The 15,132-nt window shown below is 53.3% G+C and overlaps 6 protein-coding genes across 6 annotated transcripts; 3 read left to right on the plus strand and 3 right to left on the minus strand.

Annotated features, from left to right (window-relative positions):
* Positions 1 to 2,092: 2,092 nt before the first annotated feature.
* ACET3X_005018 (uncharacterized protein) lies at positions 2,093 to 2,665 on the plus strand (the record flags this gene model as incomplete). The annotated part of the gene is made up of 1 exon (XM_069451177.1): positions 2,093 to 2,665. The coding sequence occupies one exon, from the start codon at positions 2,093 to 2,095 to the stop codon at positions 2,663 to 2,665; it is 573 nt and encodes a 190-aa protein (XP_069307062.1).
* Positions 2,666 to 3,269: 604 nt separating this feature from the next.
* Positions 3,270 to 3,818, minus strand: ACET3X_005019 (uncharacterized protein; the record flags this gene model as incomplete). The annotated part of the gene is made up of 2 exons (XM_069451178.1): positions 3,270 to 3,546; positions 3,664 to 3,818. 2 exons carry the CDS (start codon positions 3,816 to 3,818, stop codon positions 3,270 to 3,272), a joined length of 432 nt encoding a protein of 143 aa, XP_069307063.1.
* Positions 3,819 to 5,111: 1,293 nt separating this feature from the next.
* ACET3X_005020 (uncharacterized protein) lies at positions 5,112 to 6,443 on the minus strand. Its single transcript, XM_069451179.1, has 3 exons — positions 6,143 to 6,443; positions 5,601 to 6,091; positions 5,112 to 5,546 (listed from the first exon to the last, which is right to left on the minus strand). The coding sequence occupies exons 1-3, from the start codon at positions 6,362 to 6,364 to the stop codon at positions 5,330 to 5,332; spliced, it is 930 nt and encodes a 309-aa protein (XP_069307064.1). The 5' UTR covers positions 6,365 to 6,443; the 3' UTR covers positions 5,112 to 5,329.
* A 2,021-nt stretch (positions 6,444 to 8,464) lies between these two features.
* ACET3X_005021 (uncharacterized protein) lies at positions 8,465 to 9,674 on the plus strand (the record flags this gene model as incomplete). Its single annotated transcript, XM_069451180.1, has 2 exons — positions 8,465 to 8,630; positions 8,680 to 9,674. 2 exons carry the CDS (start codon positions 8,465 to 8,467, stop codon positions 9,672 to 9,674), a joined length of 1,161 nt encoding a protein of 386 aa, XP_069307065.1.
* A 698-nt stretch (positions 9,675 to 10,372) lies between these two features.
* ACET3X_005022 (uncharacterized protein) lies at positions 10,373 to 12,580 on the minus strand (the record flags this gene model as incomplete). Its single annotated transcript, XM_069451181.1, has 1 exon — positions 10,373 to 12,580. The coding sequence occupies one exon, from the start codon at positions 12,578 to 12,580 to the stop codon at positions 10,373 to 10,375; it is 2,208 nt and encodes a 735-aa protein (XP_069307066.1).
* A 480-nt stretch (positions 12,581 to 13,060) lies between these two features.
* Positions 13,061 to 15,019, plus strand: ACET3X_005023 (uncharacterized protein; the record flags this gene model as incomplete). The annotated part of the gene is made up of 1 exon (XM_069451182.1): positions 13,061 to 15,019. One exon carries the CDS (start codon positions 13,061 to 13,063, stop codon positions 15,017 to 15,019), a length of 1,959 nt encoding a protein of 652 aa, XP_069307067.1.
* Positions 15,020 to 15,132: the final 113 nt, after the last annotated feature.

Consider the following 15,132-nt stretch of genomic DNA (forward strand, 5'->3'; position numbering starts at 1 on the left):
ACATAGCATTAGCATGATGATTTTAATGAAGTCAGTGGCTTCGTGCCACTCTTTGCACAGATATTTGTTCATGTCCGCACATGATTAAGTGGAGAACGTGACGTATACGATGTAGAGCGACCAGCTCAAACACAAAATGGTGGAATGCCCGGAAGAATACACGTCACGAACAGGATCTCGACAAGAAGGTGTTAAAGTGGATTTAGTTGCCAAAGCAGCTTGCAGCAAACTTGGTTCATCGAGTGTTGTGTAATTGTATTCGTAATAATCCTACAGCTTGGATCGAATGGCGCCCGATTCATTACATCTACCTGGATGTTTCCTAGTGCGACTACGAGGTCAATCTCGGATTCGCTGCAGACGGATTCGGTGATGTAATCATAGCCTCGATTCATCAACATGCCGAACAGTCGGATGCATTCTGCGGGGTTTCTGAAATTCCTGCAGTTGTCGCAAGCTTGCCCTGGAGGTATGTTGCATTCCCACAGAGGCCAAATTCCACCTGCTCTGCATTGCACGCAATGTGAGTTTGGTCTCGCTATTGTGTGTAGCGTGAAAAGATCCACTGGTGGCGCGTCTGGTTCCTTGATGTTTTGAGCTTGTACTCGCCATGCCCGAGTAATAGTACCATCGTACATCTCATGATCGTACAATGCTACCTTGTCTTCCATCAGTACGTAATGGCGGTGTTCCGGGTCGTACAAGGGTAGATCAAAGACATCATTGGCAATATGCAGAAGCAGGCGTGTAGACCGGGACGGTGTCCGAATAGGGTGCTCGATCTTGCTGTACTCCACGAACCTGTTCAAGATCTTCGTACGATCGCTCAGCTGAATGTCAACGCCTTGAAGGTTGAGCTCGGCTAGCGGATCTTGGCCGATAGATGCAGATAAATGGAGTTTCGGTATAGAGTCGGTGAGGGCTTTCTTGACATGCCGCTTATTGAGAGGTGCCTTGGGCCGCGTTCAGTGATGGTCGGATATACGATGAACATATGATTGCTGAGCCTAAGGTTATTCAGGGGTCTATGTACCCCTCATATCCGAGATAATTGCTTAAGCCATCGTGGTCACAAGTAGGCGGGGGCTTGCCCTATTCGTGTTTTTATTTGTCGGTGCAGTTTGCGCTGCAAAAATGATCTAGTGGCCGTTTGTGTCAAACCTTGGAATTATCACATCATAGCTCTTCTATCCTGTATTCCTCTCACCTCTTCCCCTCTGTGTAGCTACCTCTAAGTAGTTGTATAGCTATACTAGTAGCTACAAGTATAGGATGATATAATAGATTTATAAAATGCGGAAGTATGTCTAATGGGAAGAGAATATGCTAGAAAAGTAGCATCGTATTTCTCTTCTTGCATGGTTCTACACTCTGGGTCCTAAGATACTCACTTTTGGCTCCTGACTTGCTTGCAGCTCCTAACTCGCCCAAGCTGCCATTATCTGGCCAATTCATCATATATCATGTATGACCATCACTAAACTGGCCCTTGGTCCTCTTTGTGCTGGTGGGGTTCTTGATGTGTGACTCGGATTCAGAAAAGTCGGTCATGGAATCACTGTCGACATCTTTTTGGTCCTTATCTTCTTCTGATGTAGTGTTGGTGGGGACTTGCTTGCTATGCTGCTTCTTGAGAGGTGCCTTGGTCCTCTCTGCGCTGGTGGGGTTCTTGGTATGGTACTCAGATTCAGACAAGTCGAACAGGGAGTCAGAAAAGTCGGCCATGAGATCGCTGTCGACATCTTTTTGGTCTTTGGCTTTTTGGTTTCCGGCCGATGGCGTGTTGGGCTTGCTCGCGCTCGCGCTTGAGCATGTCACTCGACCAGCCATGAGGGTGAAGAGCTAGTTGCGCCAGACTTTGGTAGGAAAGCGCCGAGCAGTAGAATCACATTGAGAGAAGGAAAGTGAGAGAGGACTTACTTAATCCCGCTATTGTTGCGTGTCTGGCCCACACTGCACTGCGTTTGCAGTTTGGGGTGGCCAAAGCGCCGTATCGCATTTGGTCTCTCACCTGCTGTTCCCAGAACTCTACCTTCCCTTCAACCTACATCAACTAATTTCGGTACCCAATTTTACAAGACCTTCCAAAAATATGGACGGCCAGAGCATTCTTGATGAGTATACAGCCGACTATAACGAAGCTTGGGAGGCCTACAAGGCGGACCGTCTGGAGGAATGCGAGTCCAAGCTACGCGAACTGCTTGACGACGTTAATATACCAAGTTATCACCGGATAAAGTCCATGGTCCTACTTGGTTCGATACAAGGCGATTGGTGGGAGGCGTACGACTACTATCTAGCTGCTACAGCCCAGTGGAAGGTCATACGAGGCTGGCACCCCGAGGGCGATTCAGAAGCCGATGAACCCTTGGCGGATCTACGCGAATCCCTAGAAGACCTCGACAGGGTGCTGAAAGAAGAGAATCCTGATGAGTACAGCCGGTTTGATCCTGCTCTCCGCATAGTGGCTGAAGACGATACTCGCGTTGAGGATGCTGCCGTTGAGGAAGCGCGCGAATGGTTGGGTGATATGGACATCGACGATGACGACGAAGATGAGCATTCCGACATGGTCGCCGACACGGTTCGGTCTGTTAAGAGCGAGGCGGATAAGGTGCAGACGCCCAATACTCCAGTCAAGAAGGAAACCGGGAATTCTCGGTGAAAAGCGTTTTGCAACCTAGCATCCGACTCCAGCCAAAGAACCTTGGGCAGCTCAAGCTTACTCTCGACCTCGACTCCGAACCCGAATCCGACCACAAGAGAGACCCATGCCGGCTGGCACCGCCTGAATCACCCGCGATGTTGTCTAACAACCTTACGTGATCTGAGAGCAGGCCTCGGTGTTTGTTTCGTTCACTGACAACATTACTGTAGGGCGAATAAAACGTCAGCTATTCGGCCATCCGAAGTCTCCTCAATCACCACGAGCGGATACAAAAGCTTCACCTTGGAACGAGAATAGGCGTCGGTCAGAAGAGGAATAGTGTGCACGCGGGCAAGGGGCGGCGAAGCGCTTCTGATTGGTGAAGAGTCCTCTACAGACGGCCCAATTTGACATATCCACATACAATAAATCTGCCTGATACCATGTTAGCTCGCACATGGCACGGTACTCATGTAACGTCATGCAGAATAATACCATATATACTACATACAGTCTGGAAGAAGCTCAGTTTCAACCTCAAATATGTGACAAGACCCCGCCAACGCCATATGCAAGAGTGGACAAAGTCAGCAGCAGTGTGACTGCGGGTTGGGTGCGAAGCTCAAGCATCCTTGACAGGGGCTTCGTCGGCATCCAAGATGCCCTTCTTGACGAGCTCTTCCGGACTTGGCCTGCTCTGCAAGCCCTTCTCCAGACTGTCTGCCTTCATGTGCATTTCGAGTTCCTTCTGGTGTCCCTGCAGAGCAGGGGCAGCATTGGAGGCGGGGAGGATGTTGCGGTCGACGAGCTCGGCGCGCTCGGGACGATGGTTGAGGCCCTTTTTGAGGTTGTCGGTTGCGCGCTGGCGCTCGAGCTCAAGGGCCTTTGCTTGGAGGGCTCTGTTGCGCATTGGGCGTTAGTGAGGCTTGTCTGTGGTAGTAGAGGAAGGAAGCTCCCCCCTCCCCCCCTCCCCAGTCTAGAGGAGCTTCATGAGCTTGCCGAGGTCAGGCACATACGGCGCAGTAGTCGTGTCTAGCAGGATATGCCTGTTCTTCAGATCCTGAGGCTCCGGGCGATGCTGCAGGTGCTTCTCCAGACTGTTGCGCCTGTCTAGGGAGCGGACGGGAGAGATGGGCGTCTCGTCGACAAAGTCAACCGTCTCGGACGTCATGTTGGCAGGTGTGTTGTTAGTCGCTTGGGGAGATTGGGTAGTAAGTAAGTGAGTGAGGGTTGGTGAGCTGCGATCAAAAGGGGTTGTGCTAAGGGTACTTAAGGGGAGTGAGTGTCAATGTGAGACGAGAGGGGAGAGGTTGCCTTCCAAGGTTGCTGTGTTGCATCGCGCCTTGGTTGCGGGGCAGCCGCCTGTCGAATCCCTGCAGCGATATGTGCAAGGATCAGGCGCGTGCCGTCACCGCGTCACCGCGTCACCTTACGTCGGACGAGCAAAAACACGCGCCCTCACCAAGGCGGCAAGACACGGTCGTGCCATTCTTGGTCGCTGTCACGCTGCCTTGATTTCCACGTCAGACGCTGCGCTTTCTGACCACCATTCAGTCCATGCGCAAAGCCATGAGGAGCACATGCCGCACGTTTGATTCTTCGCCACACGGTTCTTGACACGGCGCCCAAGATTGCCAGCTGAGGCGGCTTGGGCATCTGCAGTTCATCTTCTCCAAGAATGCCCAAGTACCTGGACTAGCAACCACCGCCCCACTACTACTAACGCTTTCATGTGCATTCCCCGTCCTCATACTCATGCCATGCTAGAGACTACGACATATCAACGCTGACCAAGCTGCCTTTCCCCCACGTCCATTGATTGTCGCACCCCTCGACATGTTCAATCCTTCTCACAAGCTGTAACTGTAGCAGTTGCAGTACCTTGGACAGTCGTAGAAACCCGACAGCCCTACGAAATCCACCACAATCAGCTTCACCAATCCAGGGTCCAATCTGTTACACTGGAAAAGAGATACTCACAAGCCCTACGCCCAAAACCTTCGTCTTCAGCGCGCATCCACCGCAACCCGTGTACACGGTCCTAGTAGTCGTGCTTTCGTAAAAGGTGCAGTTGGTCTGGCGGGGAGGCGATTTGAATACATAGACTTCGCAGTCTGCTGGTGCTGTGGGCGTGGGAGACGGTGAGTTGGGCTTCATCGAGAATGCGCTGGGCTACATGTCAGAGTGTGGGAAACGGCGCGGCTGGAGCAGTCTTACGGTTGCATAACAAGTGCTGCAAGCACAATGCGAAGGACGGCCGATAACATGGTAAGCTGCAAAAGTATCATGAATGAATGACCAAAGTGGAATACAACCACACAGCCAAGAACAGTTGAACGCATGTAAAGAGGACTTGAGCGAGGGGAACGGGACACGCGGATCACCATCTCCACACTGCACATCAAACTGGGTGGCTCGGTGGTAAGCCGGAACGCAGTGCTGATCAAAGTACGAGATGAACATCATTATCGCATTAACTACAAACGTCCACATCATGGGCGTCAGATCCGTAACTATTGTTAAAGCCCCCAACTCCATTGATGAAAAGCCATGTCACTCAGGAAGTAGGAAACAGACACATGCCGCATAAGCTTTTTTCCATTCCAGGTTCCGGTCCTTTCAAAGGCGAACCTCTTTTGTCAAACCATTCTGTACTGAGAGTGATGCAGACTAGTAGTGCGTTTAAGCACCGTCGTCCTCACCGATGCGGATGGCACCCTCGCGGCTGAGACCGTTGGCCCAGAAACCGTTGAGCTCAACATCGCTCTCGCGCAAGTTGGCGTGGACAACAAGGAGCCAGGCACCAAAGACAGCCTTGGCAAGGACATCAAGCACAGCGTAAGAGATGATCTCAGCATCAACGCTGGCCTTGCGAGCACCGTCGGCAAAACCCCAGACACTACCAACGTATTAATATTATGCAGAAGATGGACAGGACGGTGGGTAGACTTACATGGGGTAGGCAGTCCAGAGGACGGCAGTGTAGGCAGCGATGGAAACGAAGAAGGTGCGGAGCTTGTCACCCTTGGCGCGGGCGTTGGCGCCACCGTTAAGGCCAAGGTGCCAGAAGATGAAGACAAAGGCAATGCAGGCAATTGTGTACCAGCCCCACTTCTGAGGAGTGTCCTCGGAGCCAAAAGCCGCAAAGAGACCAGTGAGAACCATGATCAAGTCGGCAACGATCATCATAATCATGTGTCCACCAGACATGCCAGCAAGGAGACCGAGATCAAGGAGCAGAAGGGGGGTGGTGATGGTCCAGTCGACGTAACGGGCCCAGTAGACCTCGCGGTAGGTGGTGGTGTAGGTGTCGGGAACGTGGTCGTGTTGCTCGCGCTGAACAATCTTGTTCAGGGAAACACCGTGTCCTGTGGCCATGGCGAAGTAGGACAGGGCAGCCGTCAACGTGATGATGGTCGTGATGACATGGTAGAGGCGCTTGTTCTGCTATGTGTTAGACAAAGCATCTCACGTCACTCAGAACACGGTCCTTACCAATGGGACCTTCCATGACATGACAGTGTATCCAGCAGAGGCGATGAGCATGAGGACAAAGACAACCCACAGCGTCTTGTGTCCAGCATCGCCGGCAACCTCGTACACGGGCTCGCTGCCGGGAATCACAGTGGGAACGGGAGCGACCGAAGGTAAAGCTGAGCCCGTTGAAGTGGGCAGCGGGAACAAGTCCGACGTCTTCTTCAAGACTTCCTCAATCATGATGGCGGTTTTTGGTGTTGTGAATGGACTCCGGGACCTTTGACAGCAACTGTATGTGCTGGCGAGTGATCAATGGCAGAGTTGACAGTGGGATGAGGGAATCGAGTGAGACGCGGCGGAGTTATAAAGAGGAGAAGCTAGGCAGCTATGCGGTCACCTGTTGGAGCTACGGCAGGAGCTGTACGAAACAGGAATCGAGACGTCATAGCCCCTCACGGCATGCACTATTGATTGGCTCCCGCTACGGCCTGTGAGAGAAGCAAGGATGCACACGAACATCAGCTCGCGCCTAGCAGCTGCAGAACATAAGGGTCTCTCGTCTCTCTGCGCGAGTGCTTTCTGCAACGCTCTGGAGCTGTCATCTCCACCGTCAATTGCATCCTCTGCACGCGTGGGTGAGGTATTTGAGCGATCATGTCGGGTGGGGCTGGCCGCCGCTACGCGAAAGGTACCTTGGTACATCATCAATGCTTCATCGCGCCAAGCCGTCAAGGATGTTCCCCACAGCAACAAAGCGCAGTGTGTGTGAGTGCACTGCTCGCGGCTAGCCTCACAAACAGGTTTCAGTACCACCGATTGGATTAGCTTTTCGATCCCCCTCTTCCGTGCGCCAATGTTCATTTCCGTATTGCATGTCTCGATCGCTTGGAATCCATCAAGTCGCTGACATCGCCATGGCCATCGAACCCAATTGTACATTGCGACGCGACCCCGCCCTGTCGCGCATTGGCGGCTACTCTACATCTCACCAGTCCAAGCCCCTCTGCGGTGGTGTGATTTGCTCCAGCCACTCAGAGCTCCTGGAGCGCCGAAGCGGGCCGAAGAGTATACGTTTGGTAGTTATAGGGACAATCCTGGACTCTGTCCTGCCTGTACAGTAGACGTGCATCTACATTTCTGTCCTTGTCCACCCATGCCCGGTACATATCCTCGGATCATGCGGCAGCGCGTGAGGAGACTGCGGAGACTGCGCCCATCACCACATCAGCTGCTTCCGATTGAACCTAAAATGCAGTTACAATGAGCATCGCCACATGCCCGTCTCAAGCATACTACTCAACTGGGCCATTTGCCAAGTTTGATGACAGCCATCGCCATCTCAACACAAGTATCCCGCTACTTTCTCATCATTCTGTTGCGGCGTAGCTCATATTCCTACTTTCGCGCCTGCATCCACAGGCTCGTGTTGTGGGGTGTGGAGCTCGTCGGAATCTGGGTTGTAATGCTGGTGCGGACATGCTTGCGACGTTGTTTGTTGTTTTCCTTGGTTCGTCACAGTGCGCGTTGTGGTGTCGTATCGTACAATGGAACGCGGGTATTCCTTCACTCTGAAATATGGCCAAGTCGACTCCTTCGCATTCTCCTGCGCTAACGTCCGGGACATATCCCAGTGAAGGCACCCAATACGGCTCCGGAGTTGAAGTGGACGTAAACTTCTCAGTCGTGGGATTGCCGGGGGTTCGCCTCGAGTAAGTTAAATCGCGACTAGCATCGTAGCTGACTAAGTTAGCAGTTGCTGGACGCTCCTTCGCCGCGTACTAACAACTTCATCGTCGCGCATACCAGATACAAACACAATGGCTAACACAAATCTCACGTTCTTTTCGCATTCTAATAGCTCTTCAACACGTCCCCCCACGAGTGACAGCCACGGTCGACGCGATAGGCCTCTTTATCGATGCACCAGTGGAATATTTGCCCTTAGCGCACCATCACGGTACTCTAGATAAAGCTCTTTTGGCATATGCTCCGTCGCAACATCCTCCTCCCAGCGCTGTGCCCCGTCGATTCTTACGAGGCTCACCAAGCATTTTCTTCCGTCCATCAGGGTGCTTCATTGCTGTCAAATGTCCACTATATAGTGCTTGTTGTTGCTCAAGACTGTACAAGACACGCACTGCCGAGCCGGAACCAAGCTCCTCTGCATTACCCAAGAAAGCTTATCGGGGTTTGCTGCTCCACTGGACCACTCCCAAGTTTCCGGGGCCCAACTCAACCAGAGATTCACTATATCGAAGACCCTTTTGATCAAAGATACCCCAAACGAGCACTGTGCAACATCACCCTTCTCCATCTCCTGCAAACTCTAGTCATAGCAACATGGCTACTACCGCTCTCGAGATCGCACATCTTGTGCTTCGTCAAGACCCGGGTGCAGAGACACAGCCCGAGGAGGTCATCACTTGCGGCAGCGACAACGAGTACAATGGCCGTATGGGTACCCGCATCTCGTCCATTTTTGTCATCATGGTGGCATCTAGCTTCGGTATGTACACCAACGCCCACCTTGATGTTCACGCACTAATATCACACAGGTGCCATGTTCCCTGTTCTAGCAAAACGTACGCGCCACAGGTTGGTACCTAACTGGGTCTTCTTCGCTGCAAAGTACTTTGGCTCAGGTGTAATCATCACCACTGCATTCATCCATCTTCTCGCACCAGCGAACGAAGCGCTGGGCAATGAATGTCTGACCGGTGTCATTGCCGCATACCCCTGGCCTGAGGGCATTGCCCTTATGACCCTCTTCCTCATGTTCTTCCTTGAGCTCATGACCATGCGTTACGCCAAGTTCGGTAGTGACCATGACCATGAGCACAGCCACGCACCTGCAAAGATCCCACAAGCGGCGCACGCCGAAGACTACAACAGCTTCGACAACAATTTGAAGGAGCAAAATATGGGTGACATTGAAGGGACTGCTGGCACCAATCCTAACATGCGCGGGGAAGATCATCTTGGCCACCAACGCGACCACGTTGACCACGAAGTTGAGTCCAAGTCTGACATGACGCCTCGCGCTCTCGTGCCTGAAGGTTACGCTTCCCAGTTGACGGCCGTCTTCATCCTCGAGTTCGGTGTCATCTTCCACTCCATCTTCATCGGTCTTACGCTTGCCGTCTCCGGCGAGGAGTTCATCACGCTTTACATCGTGTTGGTATTCCACCAGATGTTCGAGGGCCTTGGTCTGGGAACGCGTCTGGCCGAGGTTCCCTGGCCGGCATCCAAGCGCTGGACGCCATATCTACTTGGTCTCGCTTATGGTCTCTCCACCCCCATCGCTATTGCCATCGGCCTAGGTCTCCGACAGTCGTTTGCTCCCGAGTCACGCACTACACTGATCACCAACGGTGTCTTCGATTCCATCAGTGCTGGTATCCTCATCTACACTGGACTTGTCGAGCTCATGGCCCATGAGTTCATGTTCAGCCCTTATATGCAAAAAGGCCCTGTTAGCCGGACACTCAAGGCTTTCGGCCTCATGGTCCTTGGTGCTGGTCTGATGGCGCTCCTGGGTTACTGGGCTTAAATTAACGTGTTACGCGATTTATGGATACCTTTCCTTCTATATGTTCATCGTTTGCTTTTTCCGATACCCGTAGATCAAGGCCGGCTCTGTTGTCGCTTTTCTATTCAGATAGAGATAGATGAATACTTGATAGAACATTGCAACAGAAAAACATGTTCAAACGGGTTCAAAATCTGCACTGTCTCGATACTTGACTTGATCTCGTCCTACAGTGCTTGGTCATATGTACTTCAGCTCAGCTCAGACCAGCAGGTCGCCCGAGCAATCATCGCAAAAAACATCGCAGGCTCTCCATGACTCACAGATGATATAGTGGTGTATGTATTGGCTATGTATGTGTTTGTATGTAAACGCTTAAGCGGCGGGGGTATCATTAAAACTGACTGACTGCACACACAAAAGCCCAATACGCAACCCAATCTCGTCAAAGACGGTTCAGGGCTGTATGTTCAGACATTATCGAGTAAACGAGAGTGTACATTGCGGCCGTGAAAACAAGAAAAAATTCAAAGACAAAGGAAACGGTCGTAGGAGCGTCGAAATCACATTCGACGCATTGTGCCGTTGTGCGCCAGTGGTGTATAAATGCAGACCGGCGAAGCTATCCTTTACAGTAAACGCCTGTTCCCATGCCGCAAACAAAAGTTGGGTATGTAAGTTGGGTATGTGCAAACTAGACGAAGCGAAATTTTATATGGTTATGATGCTTCCAGGGCGTCGATAGACGCATAGAGATACCTGATTCGCTCCTCAAATGGCGAGCCAAGCGGGCTCAGAGTCTCTTGCTTCTTCAGATCTGTTTCACGCGTCGTCGCGTACGAGATCCATTGGCCTGGTAGTTTGGGACGGAACTCTTTTACGGGACTTCTAGATGGGCCCTCATCCGTTGGAGATGCTGCCCGAGACTGGTCGCTGTCTTCCTCCATGTGTTCGAGACCTTCGAGGTCTATGCCACTATCCCGGTCGATGACTCGGCTCTGTTGTGGGAAGAACGGCGAGTCCAGAGCGTCTATGGCGTTGTGTATTGGACTCCAAGGGCTGAGGAGGCCTCTAGATTCCCGCTTTTCGTTGACGTCGTCATCGTCGTCGTCGTCATCCTCTGGGACAAGTACGCGGCCACCTACTTTGACATCGCTGACGTGCACTCTGTACTCCAACGCCTTCTGGCCATCCTTGATCAGTTGCTCTGTCCACCCAAGACATTTCTTCAGACTCTGGTTCATCTTCTGACTGTCGTTGAGCATCTCTCGATGTTTCGAGAGGTCTAGCTGAAGACGCTTCTCGTCTCGTGAGCGATGTGTTTCGTCGCGCTCCAGTTGAGCGCTTGGGCTCAAAGCGCTGTCGTCGAAGGAAGAGTCGCTGCTTTCCGGGTCCTCTTCCTCTTCCTCTTCCTCTTCAGGTGTTTCTTCTTCTTCCACCTCGGACATGTCTGACAGATCCCCTACATTGCCAGCGCCAATAGCCGAGGTTTCTAGGGGCTCGCCAGCCGTGTCAGCAGAAAAGACACCAGCTCGGCTCATGCGACGGAAGCGTCTGAGCTCAGCCTTTTGCTTTCGAACTTCTTTTTCCAAGGACCGGTTGATAGCAAGAAGCGAGGAGTTGCTGATCTCGAGGTCAAGCACTTTACGCTCCCTTCGTGCATTGGCAGCAAGCTCGTTCATCATTTCGAGCGCACTCTTGCCGTCGCTATTTCGCGAAGGACTACCTGATACCGGAGACCCTATAGGGGAAAATGCAGTCAAGCGCGGAGAGGGCGTAGCTGCTGCATCGCCAGAAGCGCGGTTCTCAGTATGTAGCGGGCTTGGTGCCATGGCGGATGGTTCGTTCGTCGGTGCCTTCTTCAGGCTAGTCACCGAATCGATTGATGACAGACTGGAGCTTTTGACATGTCCTCGCTTTATAGTGGAGGCGACACTGGACCTGCGTCTGGTGCGATCAGACGCATCCGGCGTGTTCGATCCAGCCAAGATGGCCAAAGCCGAGTTTCCTGAACTGCCTCTACTGAGAGCTGGTCGGACCTGAGAGGCCCCCTTGCGATATGACAGATGCGCAAAGTCTTTCGTAGGCGATGGTGGACGCAGCGACTGTAGGTTCTCAGAAGGCGGGAGCAGGTCTGGCATCATGGGAACAGTGGGTGGGGTGAGGATCGGCTGGCGGTCTTTTCTTTCGGAAAGCGAGTCTGCGTGGAAGAACTTGCTCTCTGGCTGAGCCCGCCCCACAGATGATAGCGGTGGCGATGGCACGTTGTGTTTCGAAGGGGCGTCGTCCTGTCTGCCGTCGGCGTAGAAGAAAGTAGGTGTCTTCTTTGGGGGTGCTGTTGCTAGTACCGGTGCCGGTTGCTCGTGCGGACGAGCGTCGTTGGCATGGAAAAACAGCGATGAAACGTCTCTTTTGGAGCCTGCCTCGGACGGGACATTGTTGTATGCGCCGACCGAAGACCTTGGGGCTGGGGCGACATGGCTGCTGCTGCTTGGTCCCGGTGTACTGCGCGGCCGGACTCCGACTGAAGAGCCACCGCTCTTCCCAACGGCACTGTGTCCGCTGTGAAAGTCTACCGTGGACCCTGGGCGCGAGCTGCTCGGTGTAGCCGAGGGTGTGCCGTTGGGCGTCGACGACGTGCTGTCTACACCAACGCGGGATTTCCTCGACGAAGAGCGAGGAGTGACATTGGTGCTCAGAAAGGCCTTTACAGGCGTCACGTCGCTGTGTGCAGAGGCAACAGGCTTGCCAGGGGTGGTTCCATTGCTAGTGCGTGTTGTGCGGGTGCTCGACGAGCTGACGGTGGAGGAGGCGGTGGGGGCAACGGCAAGCCGAGGGGTCAAGGGCGTCTTCGCAGCAGTTCGGTTACTAGCGAGCGTCGGCTTCAATGGCCGTGGGTTATTCCGGTCGGTTCGTTCGATGGGCATCCTCTGGTGCGTGGTGCAGCTACAGGTTGGGTGTTGTGCTGCGTGTACGGGGGGAGAGCATGGCCTTCCGGGGAGGGCAAGAGGTGGTTGCTCGGGGGTAAAGGCGGTGTTGATGGTGGTGCTATGTTGACGGCCGCTAGTAGCGTGTCGGTGTCTGCAGGGTCGAAACAGCAGCGAGCTCTACGTGTATGGCCCCACTTCTACAGTGCCAGCGGTCGAGGAGTGTGGACGGTTGGTGTCCAGTCCATTGTCAAAGGGATGGACGGGAGCAGGAGAGGGGTTTCGGACTGTGCGGAGCGAGTGTCTGTGTTGGTGTGAGATGATTCTGGTGGCCCTGAATATCCTGGAGAGCACGGTTTCAGGCAGCCTAGTCCCAGTTGGGCCCAAGCGTGAAAGGCGCGTCATGAGTCTCGCACGCCTCATCTCGCGTTTTAGTGGGCCATCATCTCGTCCTCTCCCCAGCATGACCCCCCACTTACCATGAGCGATGCTGCAGGGTCTGCCCTTTCACTCTCCCAGTATGGCCTCAGCAGTCCGACGCTCGACGCGTTCGACCTGCCTCCCGCGGCTGCCTCACCCTCCATGACCTCCATGACCGCCCCCGAACCGGAATCTCGCGACATACCAGAGCGCCCGCAGCCCGCACGAACAGCCTCGGCCGAGCACGACTCCCTAAAGTACCACCTGCTCGGCCCCTCGCTCACAAAAGCCGGACAAGACAGCGTAGACCAAGCAAAGGTCTCCGAAGTCATCTACAACGCGTCCAAGGGCTCCAAGTTCTTCAACAACGAGGAAGTCAAGGACAAGAATCTCACGGAAAAGATCAACAAGATCCTGGCAAAGAGACGCCAGCTGGAGAAGATTGACTTGACCTCTGACCAGCGCAGAGCCGACGACTACATCGCTGAACTGGAGCTGGGCAGGGACCTGAGTCAGGTCATTGTACACCTCGACTGTGATGCTTTTTATGCAGCCGTAGAGGAGCTCGATCGCCCGGAGCTGAAAGACGTTCCGTTCGCGGTCGGCAAAGGTGTGCTGACGACGTGCAACTATCATGCGAGGAAGTTTGGCTGCCGCTCCGGCATGGCCGGTTTTGTTGCGAAGAAACTCTGTCCGCAGCTAATTTGCATCCCTATGAACTTTACAAAATACATGGCCAAGGCAGAAGAGGTCCGCCAAGTACTTGCACTGTACGATCCCAACTTTCAGAGTGCGAGCTGCGACGAGGCATATCTGAATCTTACAGAGTACTGCCAAGAGCACCATATGACCCCCGACGAAGCAGTCGACCAGATGCGCGCAGACGTCTACAACAAGGCCAAGATTACCGTCTCTGCTGGTATCGCGGCGAATGCCAAACTCGCCAAAATCTGCTCCAACAAGAACAAGCCAAATGGGCAATTTCTGCTCCCCAGCGATAGGCAGACAATTCTCGAGTTCATGAAGACCCTACCTACACGCAAGGTAAACGGCATTGGCCGCGTCTTCGAACGAGAGCTGGATGCAATAGGCGTCAAGACCTGCGGAGACATCTATGCACATCGAGCATATCTGGCAAAGCTGTTCGGTCAGAAGGCATTCCAGTTCTTGATGCAGTGCTATCTAGGCCTGGGACGTACCGTTATCAAACCTGTGGAAGACCGTGAGCGCAAGAGTGTTGGGACAGAGACCACGTTCAGGGAGCTAGGTGGTCGCGATGCCCTGCGCGACAAGCTTCGTCACGTCGCCGAGGAACTCGAAGGAGATCTGAAGCGCACCGAGTATAAAGGCAGGACGCTCTGCATCAAGATCAAACTTCATACTTACGAAGTGCATACACGACAGATGACGCCACCTTTCGCCATCAACAAAGCGGATGACTTGTACAAGTACAGTCTTCCGATGCTGGACAAGCTGATGAAGGAAATACCGAACATGAAGTTACGTCTCATGGGTCTGAGAGTTACACAGATTGTCAGCACGAAGAAGCCTGGAATCGACTTCTTCGGCCGTGCAGCCAAGACATCATCAACCGCTACAAAGGCTTCCACCCCAAAGAACGAAGGGACATGGGAGATCTGGCCCGAGGAGGAGTTCGAAGAAGCTGCACAACAAGAACGCAATGACGAGATGAATGAGCTAGAAAAGCTTTCTCAGGAACAAGAGCACCAGGAAGAGGAACAGTCAGCACCCGAACCGCAGTGGCAGTGTCCCATTTGCTCCATCCCTCAGCCGCCAGACGATGCGAGCTTCAACGCCCACATCGACTTTTGTCTCTCGAAACAGACCATCAGGGAAGTTGTCAAATCTACAGCGCCGTCGCCAGAGAAGCCATCCAGCACTCCCAAGCCAACAACCAAAAAGGGAAAGCGTGGAAGACCGAAGAATGAGGAAACAATTTCAGAGCAGCAGTCGAGAGAGAAGAGAAGGGCTTTCTTCTCGCTTGGCAACAGCAACTAAAGACCAATACATGATAGATACCCAGACCAAGATGCGGAACCCTATTAATGCACCGTTGTTTGACCTTTTCTGTACCCCCCCCCCCCCCCCCCCGTGCCTTGCATTGCGACCCT

Source organism: Alternaria dauci, chromosome 4, assembly GCF_042100115.1.
Source record: "Alternaria dauci strain A2016 chromosome 4, whole genome shotgun sequence".
In the NCBI taxonomy this organism is placed as follows: Eukaryota; Fungi; Ascomycota; class Dothideomycetes; order Pleosporales; family Pleosporaceae; genus Alternaria; species Alternaria dauci.